General features: G+C 43.7%; 1 protein-coding gene across 1 annotated transcript; it reads right to left on the bottom strand.

Annotated features, from left to right (window-relative positions):
• Positions 1 to 7: 7 nt before the first annotated feature.
• Positions 8 to 18,434, bottom strand: LOC109474116 (multidrug resistance-associated protein 5-like). The gene is made up of 30 exons (XM_019774323.1): positions 18,405 to 18,434; positions 16,387 to 16,548; positions 15,747 to 15,902; positions 15,422 to 15,569; positions 14,761 to 14,994; positions 14,098 to 14,271; positions 13,622 to 13,769; positions 13,097 to 13,245; positions 12,639 to 12,746; positions 10,801 to 10,997; positions 10,403 to 10,475; positions 9,871 to 10,013; positions 9,311 to 9,371; positions 8,557 to 8,741; positions 7,820 to 8,187; positions 7,368 to 7,445; positions 6,934 to 7,037; positions 6,436 to 6,582; positions 5,915 to 5,962; positions 5,576 to 5,657; positions 5,031 to 5,208; positions 4,607 to 4,711; positions 3,666 to 3,852; positions 2,954 to 3,043; positions 2,325 to 2,514; positions 1,652 to 1,811; positions 1,391 to 1,469; positions 1,069 to 1,182; positions 414 to 578; positions 8 to 169 (listed from the first exon to the last, which is right to left on the bottom strand). Exons 2-30 carry the CDS (start codon positions 16,539 to 16,541, stop codon positions 8 to 10), a joined length of 4,188 nt encoding a protein of 1,395 aa, XP_019629882.1. The 5' UTR covers positions 16,542 to 16,548; positions 18,405 to 18,434.
• Between the last annotated feature and the right edge of the window lie 13 nt (positions 18,435 to 18,447).

Genomic DNA, 18,447 nt, shown 5'->3' with positions numbered 1-18,447 from the left:
CCTTAAACTAAACCTCGCCCTCAGACGTCTGCTGACTGTTCTTCTCAGACACGTCACCCATCTCCATGGTGATATACTTGGTGACGTCAATCCCAGCAGCCTTCACCATGGCAGCAAATCGTGAGCTCTCATTGGTCAAAAGAGCACGAGGGGTGTCGAATTCCGACAACTAGAAAAAATGAGATACACTGTCTTTGAAATTGCATGTTTGTAGTCAAAATTGCATAGTTAGTTTACACAAGAATCAGGTACATTCATTGTGTGAAATGTACGTTGTGTATTTCCTTTCTATAGACATTTTTTTCTGAAAAGGTTTGATCTAGCGGCCTATATTGGTAGATTCAATTAATTTCACACATCCACAACCACGATGATATGAACAAACTGAAGTTAGAATCATGTCGTCTGCTGACCTGTCCGTCCTCCATGACCATGACCCTGTGTGACGTCATGACGGTGTTGAGCCTGTGCGCGATGGTCAGCATGGTGCAGTCTGCAAACGCCTCGTGGATCGTGGTCTGGATCAGACTGTCCGTCTCCGAGTCGATAGCCGCAGTCGCCTCGTCTAGAATTAGGATCTGGGCAGTAGTAATAAGAGATGCTATGAGATGACACTAAGTGTCAATATGAGACAATTGTTCTCATCCTCAATGTTTTTGTTTTGCCGGCCGGAACTTGCATTGGATGCCTTTAGGTACATGAACTATTCTTTTTAACTATATACAAGATAAGCTCCCTAGTTTTAGCTCTTTAGAGAGCAAAGCAAATATAATATTCCAGCCGCAACTCAAAAACTAGAATCTAGATCTGAGGAGCAGTAATTAACACCGCCATTCTATAAGAATAATTTTTGGCCTCAAACGTTACTGCTAACTTTCCTTTTTGGCATTTTGAGAGCAGTTAAAGTTTTCAATGACAAATTACGTAATGCTAAGTTCGCCAGTTTGTGTCCCTAAGAATCCGTATGCTCTTTTATATGTTGAATAGTAAGTATAAAATATTAATCATAAGATTCATCTGATAGAAAATAAGTCTGTATAAGAAACTATCAGTTTTCAACGTCCGTACCTTACAGTTCCGCAGTAGGGCCCTGGCCATACACAGCAGCTGTCTCTCACCGACAGAGAAATTCTCACCATTTTCCACCACAACTGAGTCCAGGTTTGAATCAAGAGCTCGGATCTATCAAGAATAAACGATGTTACAATAAATCTGCCTATTCAAGTGTAGGACGATGATGAATTCGAGCTAGAAATAAACTTTAAACATAGAGCTTTGATGATATTGCGCACATTTGCAAGGTGGCATTCCTGGGGATGGTTCAATGATGGGGAAACGGAGTTAGGAAGGGCAGGGGAGAGAGAGGAGAGTTTTTGTGAGTTAAACTTACGGCGCCATCCATGTACACACGTTCCAGTGCTCTCCACATCTGGTCATCACTGTACTGGTTGAACGGGTCCAGGTTGTACCTGTATAAAACCGATCATGGTCAGCTTCATTATGTTTCTCTACTCTGTAAATGTCTCAGGATTGGGACAGGATTATGGGACAGGAGCCAAGCTAAGCCAACCATGTAATACTACCCATCTATATCTTAATCCATCTATGTTTGTATCTTCATGTAGGATTGTGGATGGAGACCAGCCCATACCTGACGGTGCCGACGAACAGTACAGGGTCCTGTGGGATGATTGACAGCTTACTGCGTAGCGCGCTCAGCCCGATCTTACTCACGTCAACCCCGTCGATGTAGATGGTGCCTTCCGCAGGCTCGACCAATCGGAAGATCGCTACACCGAGGGACGATTTTCCTTCAAACACAGTAAGACAAAGTCTTTTTACCAAGAGGATTCAGTTCTGAAAGTAACAATTGGACAAAACTTCGCCGCATCAAAATGCAATCGCTAATTGCTTTAATGTGGCTCTTCTGGTAATACCATTCCTGACACAGTTTAACATTTATAGCTGTTTGAGTACCAACTCCCTCCTGGTTACGGCATTACTCCGGGTGGGCAAGAGGAAGAATGTTAAATTCACAAACATCAGTGTAGTATCAGTGTAGCCGGTATAACCGCCCTTCGGCGTAACACACCAGCTTTGCAGGCACGCGGCGCAGCGGCAGCTAGCTATATCACACAGAACGACTTGTTACACTCAATCTTGCACATTTAATTGCAGGAGTTGTTAAAAGCTAAATTCTAGTGATGATGCCCCAACTGTGCTTGGTGGCAACGAGTTCCAGTCTACGATAGTTTTGGAGTTAAGTATAAGTTATCTTGCATTGTTTATTAGTCATTTCAAAGGGTTATTTCAAACCACCTTACCTGATCCAGTTCGTCCCACAATGCCAATCTTCTCACGTGACCGGATGTTGCAGGAAATGCTTTTGAGGACGAGAGGGAGGTTCTCCCTGTAGCGCATGCTCAGATTGTGCAGCTGAATTTCGCCCTGACTCGGCCAAGATGCTTCAGGGTCTCGGTCTTCGATAACATCCGGGGCCTCAGCCGTAAGGTTCTTAAAATAGAACCATGCAAAATACAAAGCATTAGGAAGTCCCACTATTTTGAGTAATATACGTAGGACCAAGTGACACGTTAGTGGCAAAACTGCGACTTCTAACTGACACAGGCTGAAAGATGCTGCCATTGATGGTTTGAATGTATCGTAGTATCCAAAGTCCCCTATTTTATACATCTCTTGAACAGTCTTCAGGCGAATTTGATCTTAGTGAGCCTTTGAGGATTAAGATCATATCACTGTGTGAGTCGCTGATATATGTTAGTTTTACTTTTTTTTCGATTCTTGTTTTGAATCTTGACTCAGCATTTGCGGCTGTGTTCCATCTAAACACCAGAAAGACATACTGTTAATCGTTCATCGACCATTAACCGATGAGGTTTTATTTAAGATCCCATCTTTTTAGATGGCATCTTTAATCAAGAGTGTGTCATACCGTGATGTAGTATCTCAGACGTTCCACGGAGGTGAATGTCGCCTGTGCATCGGCGGCATCCGTCATCATAAACTGCATCATTCCAGACACCTAGGTGATAGAGGAGGGGGGAAGGTTGTTAGAGAGCATGAAATTATAGGTTCATGATATATCGCATAGTTCTGAAGTTTTTCAATGGAGTTCGAAAGGAAAGTTCTAGCCTTCGTAGCATCAATCTGACTTGACACACTGACACCATGAGTCGATGCAAGTAAGCGTAAACTCATGAGGGTCACCAGGTGCACTGGGTAGAACTTACTTCTCGAAACGACTTTAAGCTTAAGGGTTGGTGGGAGCTTTGCCAGGAATAGATAAAGACACAATACATGCAAGTTATTGCACAGCGCTTAAGGGTCGATGAAAGGTTTCTTGAGAATAGATAAAGACACAACCAAACACACACTAGTGGGGTCGTGTGGCGTAGCGGCAGAGTGCGCGACTCAGAACTAAGAGTCCCAGGTTCGAGTCCTGACATGCCACCGATCTTGTGCCCTTGGGAAAGGCACTTAACACGACTTTCCTCACCTAGCTCAGGTGTAAATGAGTATTGTCATGTCATGTATTTGTCCCCTGTGTTGGTGTCGGCACTAATATAAGTTGATAAAACTTGAGTGTGCCGTCACCACGTCTGGTGATTACATGTTGGAATAAAAAAAAATATTAAAAAACACACCTGTAAGGCATAGGTGATGGCCAGGCCGGCCTGTGTGGCTGGGATGCTCCCGTGAAGAAGCACCACCGTCAGTGTCATGAGGACAGTGAGGGCGAGGGCGATCATCTCCACACGAGATGCTACCCAGTGTCCGCCCATCTCCGCCAGATAGAAGATGTTGATGTAATTATCCATCAAACCGTTGAACCTGTTAGAGTTCAAGATTTAGCTTTCATTTTGTGCCAAAACTAGTACTAGAGAGAGTGGACATGACAGCGAGAGACTGACTGATGGCTGACTGATGACTGATTGACTAACTGACTGATGACTGACTGATGACTGACTGACTGACTGACTGACTGATGACTGACTGATGACTGACTGACTGATGACTGACTGACTGATGACTGGCTGACTGACTGACTAATGACATGACTGACTGATGACTGACTGACTGTTTGACTGATGACTGACTGATGACTGACTGATGACTGACTGACTGACTGACTGACTGATGACTGACTGATGACCGACTGATGACTGACTGATGACTGACTGACTGACTGACTGATGACTGACTGATGACTGACTGATGACTGACTGATGACTGACTGATGACTGACTGACTGATGGCTGACTGATGACTGACTGACTGACTGATTGACTGGCTGGCTGGCGGGCTGCATGACTGACTAACTGAATGAGTAAATTACACGGCATTGGTTTGGTAAATTCTAGATATTGTTCACAACTAACGCATTAAGTTTGTTGACAATGTCTCCGTTGTTGATTGTATGATTACAAACATTGCGTCAATTTCACGGTACGTCTAATATGCATTTAGCAAAGTCCAAGACAGCTACTAAGCGTCCAGGTTTCACTTATTCTATCTATTTCAGAATAGAATTATTACTGATTCTTAATTAATCTTAACCCCCGATGAACCCATTTCTGATACTCACTTCTTAACAAAAGCTTCGTCCATTTTAAAGGCGTGGATCGTAGTGAGACCATTCAGGGTCTCGGTCACGTGACACAGCCACGGCGTCCTAAGGGTGTTCTCCAACCTGGTATGGGGAATTGGGAATAGTGCAACACTCTGTATGTGGAATAGCAACGACAGGTTGTATTTGTGGCCACTCTCTATAACCGCACTTCAGCGTAACTGAACTCAACCATGCCCATTACAACCTACGGAAACACACACACACACACAGACAGACCAAAAACAGAACCCAACCATGCCCATTACAACCTACGGAAACACACACACACACACACACACAGACCAAAAACAATACCTCCATTTTTCATGGAGGTAACAAATTTACAGAAATCATGGCATCCTGTACAATGCTTAGTTTACAACTACAAATGATGATTTACCTTCTGAGTTCTCTAATGATGGCCTGGAAGAGGCAGTACAGGGCGTAAAAGATGACAAACAGCACGACAACAGCTACCAGGAAGAACGGCATGACAATTGCGATGGCGACGAACGCCGCGACAGCGTTCCACAAGTCGGTCATCAGGATGTTGACAACCAGGGGAAGCTGCACGTCAACTGAGGAGGGGTGGGGTAGAAACAATGTCTTGGTTCCATTCGTTGCGAATTATTTTTCGTCGTGTTTAGAAATGCACGCTGGCAGAACGTGTTTGCTTGTCTCGTATTGTAGTCTGGTTCTAGCTATTTATTGGTGGTGGTATCAAAAAATAGGGACTCCGCGCGAAGCTTGTTTTAGGGCTATTTCAAACCCTTCAGGTATGTAATGATGACGAAAATGTGCTAAGAAATGGTAATAAATGTCAATACCAGATCCCCCCGAAATTGCATTGGATGCCTTTAAAATAACAAACGTTACAGCACCACACATACTACACCCTCAGTACTTGCATTATCGTTCTAACAGAATGGGACACGTCCGACCTACCGTTGTCAGTGTCTCTGGAGAAGCGATTGAGGATTCTACCCGTCGGGGTCGTGTCAAAAAAGCTCATGGGACTACTGAAGACCTGGTAAGAGATAAACCATAGCTTAGTTAACCATGCATTTTCTTTCATATAAGTTTAACTTACTACGACTGGTAAGTTCCTTGTACATGTTTACTTATTTAATAATTTCTCATCCTTTTTTCATATTTTCCCTCCATTTATGATGCTTTAGATTGTTTGAAATCAATACGCACAGGTCTAAAAACGCGATCTTAAAGATGACAAGTGGTAGACGATAATATGTATATTGCACGCAATAATATGTATAGCATACTTACAGACTTGAAAACCTTTCTGTATAAATGGTAGGAGGCAGCAAGAGTCGCCTGTAAAAAAAGAACTGATCGTCATGGACATTTCCAATTTACATGTCGGCATTTGTTGATGTTCTGTAAGAATTTGTTAACCTGGGGTTTCAAAGAATAACATGGCCAGATACAATTCATCCCCATTCAATTTGTTTATGTTTGTTGATTCCAATGTCTCCTTGTACATATGACTAACGGAACTAAATGCACTTGTCCTGTTGCTGGCACATGTCCGCATCTACCCCCCATATCTACCCTTTGCTTGCACCTAACAGTACATTAGGCTCTTGTCGTCTTGCTAAATGGTCTACAGCTTCCGTTAGTTACAATCAGTCTCGGCGGCTAACAATACACAACTGCTAACAATTTACTATATTGCGGGCTCATCATTAATGACGATGATGTGATGTAGGCATATTCCATTACAGTGAAGTCTGACCCTGGGTAGTTTTTTTCCATCACATGTTGGCAGTAGAATAGTGCATAACTACCTTACTGAAGAGCCATGACTTGAGGATGACCATCATCAGCATCAGTACGGCTGTCCCACCGAACACCGAGACATAGTACTCCAGGTCCGGGTTATCCGCCAGACTGCCACTACTGGTACTGTTTCCTCCATTCAAGCTGCCCTGGGTCTGCATCAAAGTTGTCAATATTATAGAAAATATTTGCCCTGCTTCTTGTTAACTTTATCAACATTATAGAAAATATTTGCTCTGCTTTTTGTTAACTTTATCAACATTATAGAAAATTATGGGTTGATGATGGTTATTAATTCTTCAATAAGTAGAAATACTGAAGAAAGGAGGTTACATAGGAGCATTTTTTAAATTGTTATAGATTCGATAAGTAGTGTCAAGACTCGTTGGAATAACGACTCAATTGTACTTCTACTCCCAGTGGGCTTAACCATCCAACATGGCGGACAGCAATGACGTCATAATCACGTGAGTGCCAACATCCTATAGCGTCACATTTTTACTTACCCCGTCGCCCTGTTCGATCCAAGTGCTGAGCCAGAAGTTGCTGAAGACGATGGTGGCAGCGTTGAGGGTAAATATGAGTAACACAGCTGCGGTGCTGAAGATACCTGTTTAACAGCAACAAAAACGTACAACCGTAAATAATTTTTTTTATTCCAACATTTCATGACTGGACATGGGGACAGCACACTCAAGTTATATCAACTTATTTTATACCGTCACCAACGCGGAGGACAAATATGGACAACACCGTACATAATTTCATCACGTTGGTGAACTTGGAGAGGCGCGACGCTCCCTGGAGCATGCGGTGCTGAGTGAGTGAGAGTGAGTGGTGAATGATTGAATTTCGAAGTTCTTTACTGACAACCACTTGTTTACAAGAGCCGACGGTTTAATGTTATAAATGTTATTGCTGAAGATGGTAAGCGAATTACCGCTTGCTTTCATGTAAGTCGAGTAGTTTTCGAACTTCACTTTTCCAGCTTCCATCTCCTCTTGTTGAGTAAGGTTTCCTGTAGGGATGTCGTTGGGCAGAGAAGTACGTTTTTAGGCGTTTTGACACTTCAATCGCAAAATTTACTGTGATATATTAGTTTTCCTGTCCTTTACATATTCTGAGATACATAGGATTTCTTTTGCATAGGATTTCTTTTGCTAATATGTGTATTTTACACGGTTAAACATGGTTTTAGGAAGACCTCTAAATGCTTGTCATATACTCGTACATACACATTCATTGTCTTCATCTCTTAGGAGACACCAGTCCTGCAGTTGGGATCTCTTACTCATAAGTTTGCTAAGAAATATTTTATGACAAGCCACAAGAAGGCTATACTGGCTTGACAAAAATTAACAACTAATATACTGTAAACACTACTTGCTCTACCTGCTTTTAACGCCTTTTCTTGCTCGTTTTGTTCCTCGATGTCCAAACCCTGCTGTTCTAAAAACATGCCTGCCGTGCTGGATGTGAATGAGTGTTGAATGAATGGTTGGCGACTGCGGATGCTGTTTGTTCGTTGTATCGGAAGTGGTGGAAACACGGGCTTTTCTTTGCTGTTTAACCTGCGGCGAACGAGACGAGGGGTGGCGTGGATGGAATACTTCTGCCCGCCGCCAGGTGTCGCTGTTAAACGGTCGGCCCCCGGGCGGCGTTTGGGGGCGTCTAGTGATCTGATAGACCAACGCGATTTGTCCTTCCGGCTCATCGGGGTTTGGTGCAGGTCCAGGCAGGGGCCGGGTACATCTAGGAAACTAGACACGGGCGAAAAAAACAAGGTATTCAGCTTCAAACTGTAGTTGCCAGAGTAATGGGCTCAGGGTAGGTACCACTACGTACATTGTGATATCTGTGTGATGGTTCTGACACAAACTATCCAACCCTTGTATAATACAGACTTGTCTTGTCTTCAGTGGGTCTCAATGGATATGACAGGGAAATCTGGGCAGGTTTGGCACCATGCCAGAATCATCAATGTCAGTATCAGCGTTTTGAACATTAATTCTATTCATATTAGAAGTCCAATCACCACACCTGGTTTATTAGCACTTTTGGGTATATAGCCCTATACTTAGCCCTAAAGGGCATGAATGTACAAAAAGTTAATTTTCATCAATAATCACCTTGGTGATGTGGGGACTGGGTTGGAACTTTTCGCTCCGTCCTCGCCGTCTGTCCTGTCTTCATCCAGGTAACTCCGGATCATTTCGGCGTACTCCGCGTTCATGGTCACCAGCCGGCGGTGAGGACCCTGCCCTGCCACCCGCCCGTCTTTCAGCAACACCACCTCATCACACTCACTCAGGTACTACATGTAGGGCAGACATGGTCATGTCATTGTATCTATGTCTTATAGACACTGTTCTATACTGTTCACACTCACTCAGGTACTACATGTAGGGCAGACATGGTCATACCATTGTATCTATGTCTTATAGACACTGTTCTATACTGTTCACACTCACTCAGGCACTACATGTAGGGCAGACATGGTCACGCCATTGTATCTATGTCTTATAGACACTGTTCTATACTGTTCACACTCACTCAGGTACTACATGTAGGGCAAACATGGTCATACCATTGTATCTATGTCTTAGACACTGTTCTATACTGTTCACACTCACTCAGGTACTACATGTAGGGCAGACATGGTCATGTCATTGTGTCTATCTCTTAGACACTGAATCCTTCATTTAATATAGTACATGTACATGTATTCTGTTCTATACTGTTCACAGTCATGCACTCAGGTACTGGGTCAGACATATGTAGGACCACAGTCACGCTATTGTATCTATATCTTAGACACTGAATCGTTCATACTGTTCTATAAGGTTGAACATTGTTGTTTATATCAGTTAAAATGTCCCGTACCTGTAGTTGGTGGGTGACCAGTATAACCGTCTTGCTTCGCAGTGTTTCCTTGATGTAGTGTCTATGTATACAGTATACAGAAATATAAACAAATGAAGTATTGAGCTTGAAAGTTTAATCCAAATACACAACAAAGCTCAGCAGAGAAAACTCACCACATGTGAAATGAGATGCCTCAGAAGAGCAGTGGGGAAAAACTAGAAGAGACAAGATCAGAAACGAGGTGATCAGGGAGATGGTTGGCTCCACCATTGTACTCAGGTACATTGAGCACCAGCACATCAAGTGGTTTGGCAACCTCGTTAGACTGCCACCCTCACAACCAGCCCAGAGAGCCTACAACATCCGAGGGTCAGGACGGAGGGCCAGAGGGAGACCCCGCCGCCGCTGGATAGACGGTGTGACGGAGACCCTGAGTGCCCATGGCCTGACACCGCAGCAAGCCACTCGACTTGCCCGGAACCGCCTTCTCCACTCCCCGCGACGCCCCCATAGAGGTAGAAGCGGCCGGATAAAGTAAAGTAAAGTACACAGACACTCCTGAGTACAGGTGAACTCACCTGAAGATGTGCTCACCGACATGAGCGTCCACCGCGCTCAGAGGGTCGTCCAGCAGATAGATGTCCCTATCCGCGTACAGCGCACGCGCGAGACTGATACGCTGCTTCTGACCACCACTCAGGTTGATTCCCCGCTCACCGATCTTGGGTAATGAAAAATAGATTATGGGCAAAGAAATACGCAGCCAAGGTATACAGACAAGGAGATAGAAACGTTAATGGAGATAACAATCCCAGACCCTTCACCTATAGCCAGGTTATTAGGCTGCTGGAGACTAGTCATTGACAAAAAAAGCTCAAACGAAACGAGATATTTTGCACCTCTTCTCTACAGGAGCGCGTCTTGTGTCTTCAACCGTTGCTTTTCCGGGAATCGAAACTTGAACGTGAAACTTGGAAATTCTAAGACTCTTCTGGCGTTGCCAATGACCATGATATAGTGGCCTCCTGAACACTACCATCACTGGGCATCAGCTTATGATACTTAAGGATAACTACTTTCCCCTTAATGGGGTACTTTTGCCACACTCACCTCTGTCATGTCTCCCCCGGGAAGCTGCTCAAAATCCTGTTTGAGGCAGCAGGCTTGGACTGTCATCTCATATCTCATGGAGGGAAAAAAGGCAGTCACCATAATTGGGAATTATACTCGTCATATACTCTTCTCACATTCTAAAATCAAGCAAGTATTGTTTCTATGTTCCCACTTACATAATGGACCGTTTTCAAACTGAGCTTATAACATAAATGCGATGAGTGACATATTTGAGATGCCGTGAGTAAAAAAATATCAGAGACTATTGATATGACTAAAACTGGTAGCTAATTGCAAGAACAGGGGTTTGTGATGTTGCCATTGTGAAAATGCATGTTCAGCGTGCAATCTACTAGTACACAATACATACAACACAATATGACACAATCGCATACCTGTTGGCATCGAAGGGTTTTCCCAGCAGAATGTTGTCCCTAACGGTGGCGTTCTGTATCCAGGCCTGCTGGGCCACATAGGCGATATCCCCGTCCACGGCCACGCCTCCCTGCACCGCCCGCATCTCCCTCAGAATGGCGGCGATGAGGGAGCTTTTCCCCGCCCCAACACTCCCGCAAACCCCCAGTAGCGTCCCCTGTTGGGAGAAAGGTTGGCACCACAAGTTTTGTCATCCTAACTATGCCTGCCTGCCTATAGCCTGAGTGTCAGCCTTGTTAGCTTTCGTCCGCTCCCCAAGATCCGCTACCGGCCAACAGCGGATCTTGGGTAGCGGACGAAAGCTAACAAGGCTGACACTCGGGCTAACCTGCCTAAGTGCTCAGGCCAGGACCTGGCCCCTTGCTCCCCTCCGTCTGGTTTCTCTAGCTCGCTCTGTTGGTCATCCTAATCTCTCGTATACAGTGAATCTTGATTTTTCCAATGCCAGTTTTTGTATAGAACTTTGCACAGTACCGAGGACCTTTTCCCGCTACAGCTACTTCTACCAAGATTTCTTAAATCATTGTTAATTTGTATTGTTATGGACGTATAATAATCCATAACACTTCAAGAATCGACGTTGAATTTCTGGACCATTATTGCGTATAGCTTATACAGGATGGAACAATCAGAAAATTAATATGTAACCTTCGATATGGTGAGATCGATGTCAAATAGCGTCTCAATCAGGTTAGTGTCCGTGTGTCCGTTCTGACCAGGCACAGTTGTTGGCTCTGTTTCCTCTTCTTCAGCTCCCGTTCTGCTCTCCTCCTGTCGTTTATCTAAATCACGAGGATCAAGAAGAAATGAAGTTTTGTCCATAGCCATTTTCTTGCCAAAAGTGTACTAAAAACACCTCGGTTTTCCATGGGTGTTCTGTTGTGTCAAACAAAACGTCTAGTACAGCATTGAGGCCACAACTGCAATACTTAATACATGGAACTGATGGTGAGTTCAGCACTAAGGAGAGGTACGGTCCACACTTATTAACCAATGGGGGGAGGCTCAACAAGTTTGGGAATATAAACGCTTGTTGTGGCAGAAGGTATCTGATCGTTGGGTTTGGCACAGAAAAAAAGTTTAAAATTGTGTGGCAAGAATAATTACTTTTGATTGGTGGTGGCGGAATGGTGATGGTTATTATGAAGAGCAATAATGGTATATCATTGCTCATCATGACAAGACTGTTGCATATTTACCAAATAAACAGACTTCATTGCATACTCTCTATTCATGCATCTCAAATTTACTCAAATTTGATTCGATTTGTATAGAAAGGTAGGCGTGGTCTCGATCTGGCCACAATGCTCCCAAACTTCCCAGAGGTTCCATCTACCTTTTCCTTTCTTGTCGAGTGCGTCCCAAGCGAAGGTGGCAAGTTTGATGTCGATCGCTGTTTTCTTGTCATCAGGCAGCTGGCTTGTCGTATCTCTCTCCTCCATGATCATCAGGCTCTGTAATAATTGTAGTAACAACACAGTCTGGTACTGTACTATTGTTGCTGTTATAGTAGGGTACTGTACCAGTGCACTGTTGAAGTTTAGGGTACTGTACTATTGTAGCTGTTTAGTAGGGTACTGTACCAGTGTACTGTTGAAGTGTAGGGTACTGTACTGTTGTATTGTCAAAAATGTTAAAAGTTAGACCTTAGAACTAGAAGTGTGATACGACAAATTCAACGTGTTGATTTATTCACATACTTGTGTGTAGATTAATTTATTTTTATCCACTTATGTTTGTATGTATAGTTATGACCTTCAAATACGAAATTCGCGGTACTTGTCTTGTTATTCCTGACCTTGAGTCGCTTTGCAGAGATGGCGCATTCCGCTAGGTTCCGGATGAGTTCGGGAGTGAGCAGGAGCAGGAGGGCCAGCACATGGAAGCAGGACACCATCGTAAAGGCCTGCAACAGCAGAAACGTGCTACGTCAAAATTTGTCATCTAAAAACGGGATTTTCGAGGAAGATTCGACGGTATACAAAGGCATTATGTAACATTTTTACACCCAAAATCTAAACATTTTAACTAAAGTATCGCTCAGAGGAAATACAAGCTACAAGCTATCGTAGAGTGGAACTCGTTGCCACCAAGCACAGTTGGGGCATCATCAGCCATAAACAACTCAAAGAATTAGTGTAACAAGTCGTTCGGTGTGATATGCCTGCGAAGCTGGTGTGTACACATGTTACGCCGAATGGCGGTTATACCGGCTATACCGATACAGATACAACCTTACTTAGAGTAGGGTCTTACCTGCGAAGCTGTGAGCTCATTTCCGGTCATGACGTGTGCACTAAAGGTGACGACACTGGCGATCGGCACGACTGTTGTCAACATGGCGATCATCACTGACTGGAGAAACCCCGAGAACTGCAGCAGTTTTGTCTCTCGGGCCCTCAGCTCTAGGAAACACAGCAATCATTAATATTTCTGTTATCTATGGAGTTAGCTGCCAAATATCTACCCCGCGTACGCGCGCGCGTGTGTTTGTGTATATATGTGTGCGTGCGTGTGCGCGCGCGCGTTCGTGTATGTGTCTTAGAGAGAGACAGAGAAAGTGTGTGTGTGTGTGTTTGTGTGTGTGTGTGTGTGTGTGTTACAGTGTGTGTGTGTTATTGTGTGTGTGTCCTGTAGATAACCCTAGACACACATGTAGATAACTTTGCGATACCCCTATCCCTTAAACAACAGAAGTTTGGCATAAGGGCACGGTAAACACAATTTTCTAACCGGTAACCACCCTGGCCCCAAGGTACCTCTCTATGATTTTGTACCTACCCTCCACCCTAGCGATGAATGGTTTCTCCCAGGCGTACATCTTGATAAGTTTGGCGCTGTTCAGCATCTCACTTGTCATGCGCACTCGCTCGTCAGCGATCTTCACACATCTCTCTCTCAGATTCATAATCTTCACTCCCAGAAGCATCTGAAGAGTAGAGATCATTGTTTTTGTCATTTTTTGCTAATTTTGACATTCGAATTCACTGTTTTGTGTTTTTTTACCCAGAAGGTCACTTGATTTGTGTGCCATGCCAAAATTAAGCAATCAGAAATTGTCGAGGGCAAAATGCCTACAATAACTTCTGAAGGTAAAGATCGGGTCAATATAGTCGTTATCGTCTATTGTTAGATTGCCAGTACTTCAACATTGATTACAAGTTGGATGAATGATAAAATTGATGCTGGTAGTGATAAAAGTTGACGACGATGATAATGATAATGATGACTCCTCGAAAAAGACGCAGTTGTCTCACCTCTATAGGCAGTAGGAGACTGGTGACGCCGATGCCCAGCAGTGCCCAGGGGCCCATGACGTGCACAGAGTACCCGATCAGGGGAAATATCATCAGCGGGAAGAGCAGCAGGAAGCCCGCGTCCTTCGTCAACTCCCCGACGCGGAAGGAGTCCGTAGCCAACAAGTTCACAAGCTGCGTAAAGACACACAGATGGATGTAGTTCAGTAAGGGACCAGTCACCTACAGTTTGTACACCATGCATAGTCTGGACATATTTCGTCTTCCACTATAGCTTGAAGACTGAATGCGGCTACAGGACATTTCCACACGACTGTAGACGCAGAACACAGTGGATGATGACTGTAGCTTGCACGATATCATAATTGTATGTTCCCTCGCAATCAGCTTTCGTGGCAAGAGTTTGCAATGGCGTTTGATACTAAGTACTAATGCTTAGGTCACATTTCCAAACCTGGGCCCGGCCGGGCTGTTTGTACGAACGAAAAATTAACTATTCTTATCAAGAATATAGAGAAATAGAGCCCACGATTGTTATTAAGAACTTTTCGATGTTTTGTTGTCTTTTGTATCGTAGTTTTCGTTCCCAAAAGCTGCCCGGTCGGGCCCCGTGTGTGGATTGTGACCCCAGCATATAACAAACAAACAAGCAAACAAACCTACCTCGCCGACAGTTTTACCCTTCAGGCTCTGCAGACGCATGATCTTGTGGTAGCCCATGCCGATGACAGCAGCTACGACCCTCGCGCCGGCACGGTCCCCCACCACCTGTGTACATCCGAATGCGAGCGTGCGGATCACCTCTAGCACGAACATGCCCACGACTAGCGCGATGCCCCGCCATAGAGGAGGGTCCGATGCTGCCGTGTATTGTAGGATCCATTGGACAAAGAAGGTCTGCAAGGTATGAGAACGATAATACTAGTACCTATTGCGAATCAAAGGCTTGTGAACAACAATATACTATTAGATAGATACAGCAGATGAAAACTACTGACTATACGGTGCATGTGGATAATGTACAACCCTTTGGGTTTTAACTTCTTTTCTATTTGGGGAGCAGCAAAAGACATCCTGAGCGTCTTTTGGTTGCCTTTTTAGATAGCTGACTCCTTGAACATCCAAACATGTGCTCTTCTTTAATTCGTCCCTTTTGTGGCCTGCATATTCATACACGTTTTGTACACAAAAGAAATATTGTACACGTAGTCTCATTGCCTGAGGATGCCATACTATTTTGCAGTTCATACACAGTAATATGTGGGTGAATCATGGAATATCATTCATTCACACAACTAAATTAGATGCATTCATTCAGGCTCACCGATATGACAAAGTACGTCGCGAAATACAGGACACCGGTGGCCATGGATACAGCCAGTCGGGTGCGGAGAAACCGCCAGAAGACGCTCGGCATAGAAGCGTCCTTCTGTCCTTTTTTGGTGACCTCCTCCGTCCAAATTCTGTACAACCTGGGGCAAAATTAAACAGGTCTAACATGCAGCTGTCATTTCGCAAATCTAAGATTGCCTGAGACTTTTTTTTTCTACAAGATCAAGTCATGCACAGCCATAATGCTTGGCAATCCAATATACAAATTACTTGGTGTGACCTTACTAGGATGTCGTCTAACCTTCGTCGACACATACCTGTTTGCGTTCTTGTCTATACTGTCGTGCGGAGAGCCCTTGCCGAGGTCACTGGAGGTCAGTTTACCCCTGAAGGCCTTCCAGACCAGGCGGGTGAGGAAGGACGCGAACACGGTTCCAAAGAAACCCACGTCATCAACAGGGGAAACTGGAACCCTGGCAAAATTACAGAAGGTTAATTTTTAGGGACCGTGTATCTGTTTGTCTGATCTGCCTGTCTGTCTGTCTGCCTGTCTGCCTGTCTGCCTGTCTGTCTGTCTGTCTGTCTGTCTGTCTGTCTGTCTCTGTCTTTCTGTCTGTCTGTCTGTCTGTCAACAGCATAATTCGAGAAGTCGTGGTTGGATAGATCTTGATGAGAATGATTAGAGTTTGGGATTACGGGGAGCAATACAAATAGAGACACTCGGCGAGTGAACAAATGACTTAGAAAATCTGAGATAGAATACAAAACCTAGCATAGGCATGAAATAGAATAAATCTATACAGCATTTACAATTAGACCATTATTTAGTGAGTTACAACGTTAACGTTACAACATAGAATTAGAATATTTAGTAAATGCTGCACAACTCAACAGCTCCTACAAAAGTAGACCTGTGAAAACCGAGGCGTTGACAAGATATAATTAGATCCTCCTTACTTCGGCTTTGGACGGAAGGGAATGAAAGGCTTTAAGGCCGCGGACTTGGACGCCTGTCGTGGATCATGCCCTGCTGGTGGCGGTGGTTTGATCAAGATGGCGGCCGACTTTGGTTCATCGGTGGCCGGGTGCCGCTCGTTCCTAGGGACATCCATGTTGGCCCTGTGTCATAGTTAGGACGATATCACAGTGTGTTCTTATACTGAGAGACAGAATTAAACTAGTTGTCCGATCTACTGGTCTGAGACGACAACCTTTATATTACAATAGTAGTATCACAGTGATTTCCTAATACTACGCAACAGAATTGAACTAGTTGTCGCATCTACTAGTCTGAGACAACCCTTATATTAGACTAGTAGTAGGGACAACTTGGTGGGGTGCTGGACTTCTTCGAATAGTAGTCTGGTCCAACCTGTCAGGCACCAATAATTTTCTAGCAGATCTTTTGTTTGCTCAAGGACATTAGATAGAATCTCAATATAATATCCTTGGTTGGCTACAGGACAGATCTGTACCCGTTTAGGTACGGTACAGTGCGTACGAAGGCCCATAATTACAATGTCGGGCTAATTCACTGTGCATTTGGTAAAATACATCTGTACTCTCATGGAATGTCTTTTATTGTTAGTGCAGTACAGAATTTCAATACAGACAAGAAAATATGACCGGGAATAGGCGAAAAGCCCTAGATCGGTTGGTAGTAAAGTTAAATTGTCGACAATGTTTCGGACCTTCCCTGCTAATAAGTAACTCTTTTAGCATTTCATGAAATGCGCATTGAGCTTAGCCTATATGGATTTCTATCTATACGAGACCTATATAAACTGGCCTTTCCCGTACCTTACCTATATGAACTGGTCTGTCCCGTACCTTACCTATGTAAACTGGTTTTGCCAGTTTAATTATCCAGACACTGTATCTGCCACGATAATTTGACAATGTTGTGTAACCACCAATATCTGCTTGGAAATTAGCATGCCCTGGGGTTGTGGAAAAGGACTGTTTACACCGCTGTTATAACTTGGGTGAAAGTAAGCACCTGGTTTGAAGTTCTTCTATGATTTTTTGTTATGTTTTTTTTCACCCGCCTGAACGTGTAGAAATTAAGATGAATTGTCTTTGCTTCTTTAAATAGGTAACTTCTTTCGTAAGTGAAGGAACATACATGTTCTCTCCCACAGCTTTTGACACTCATTAAGTACAAAACGTAAAAATCCCACGAGGATCATTTATCCAGTTTTTTTCCAATAGTTTCCCTCACAAGTTTGTATACCATTCAACTGTGTTGGATTCAGGCAACATGGAAGCTTGAATGGCTTGCGGACAGGGAATTGGCTCAAAATCAGACTTTTAATTACAAATTAGAAAAAAAATGCGTTAAAAATCAGTCAAGCATCGACACAAATTGTCAAAGGTCACGAGTTATACCTTACCATCGGAGAGCACGTGGTTTTTTTTTTCTAATCAACGACTGTCTATTGTCAATGATTGACATGTTCATTTAAACTATTTTCAACAAAAATCCGTTGTTCTATCTGTGCTATGAAATAGCATAGGACAACAGTTATGTGCATTGCATGTTTCCATTTGCTGAAAACAATACCCCATGATCAACAGTAAGATAACCCATGACATGTGACGGCAACAATTGAAAACAACAGATGAATCCTCTAGTCTCTACCAGTCCTATTAACGAAATGAAAAATGTACACATTGACCAAAATGAGGGTGGAGGTATAACTGGTATGTTATCAGAGGGCTTGATCGTTTTTTTGGACTACGGATTTGTCTACTCGTAACAGTTACTTAAATCCCTTTGTCTCATTGACTCTACAACAGCCCAACCACAACAGGGCATACAAAAGAAAGACAACATGTCAACCTTCAAATCTGACTCGTGTCAAATAATACGTGCCTTAAATCTAGACTTAAGGAAACGACTTTGGGTACCCTTTAAGTGTTTTCTGGCCACATTGCATCATGTAAAATGTAACAGTAACTTCAGTCTGCCTTACCTTGTCCGCCTTAGCTCGCAGCTGTCCCTGCAGGACTGAAACA

The sequence above is a fragment of the Branchiostoma belcheri genome, unplaced genomic scaffold (genome assembly GCF_001625305.1).
Source record: "Branchiostoma belcheri isolate BF01 breed outbred unplaced genomic scaffold, Haploidv18h27 scaffold30, whole genome shotgun sequence".
In the NCBI taxonomy this organism is placed as follows: domain Eukaryota; kingdom Metazoa; phylum Chordata; class Leptocardii; order Amphioxiformes; family Branchiostomatidae; genus Branchiostoma; species Branchiostoma belcheri.
This window is presented reverse-complemented; position numbering and strand designations above follow the sequence as displayed.

What these genes read in the sequence shown, in the direction of transcription:
- LOC109474116 (XM_019774323.1), bottom strand. Translation starts at nt 16,541, where the DNA reads ATGGATGTCCCTAGGAACGAGCGGCACCCGGCCACCGATGAACCAAAG. An exon ending in CCATCACCTATGCCTTACAG is followed by an intron (nt 3,044 to 3,665) that starts GTGTGTTTTTTA and finishes TCTATCACCTAG; the next exon opens with GTGTCTGGAATGATGCAGTT. An exon ending in CTGTTCGTCGGCACCGTCAG is followed by an intron (nt 1,470 to 1,651) that starts GTATGGGCTGGT and finishes GGTTTTATACAG; the next exon opens with GTACAACCTGGACCCGTTCA.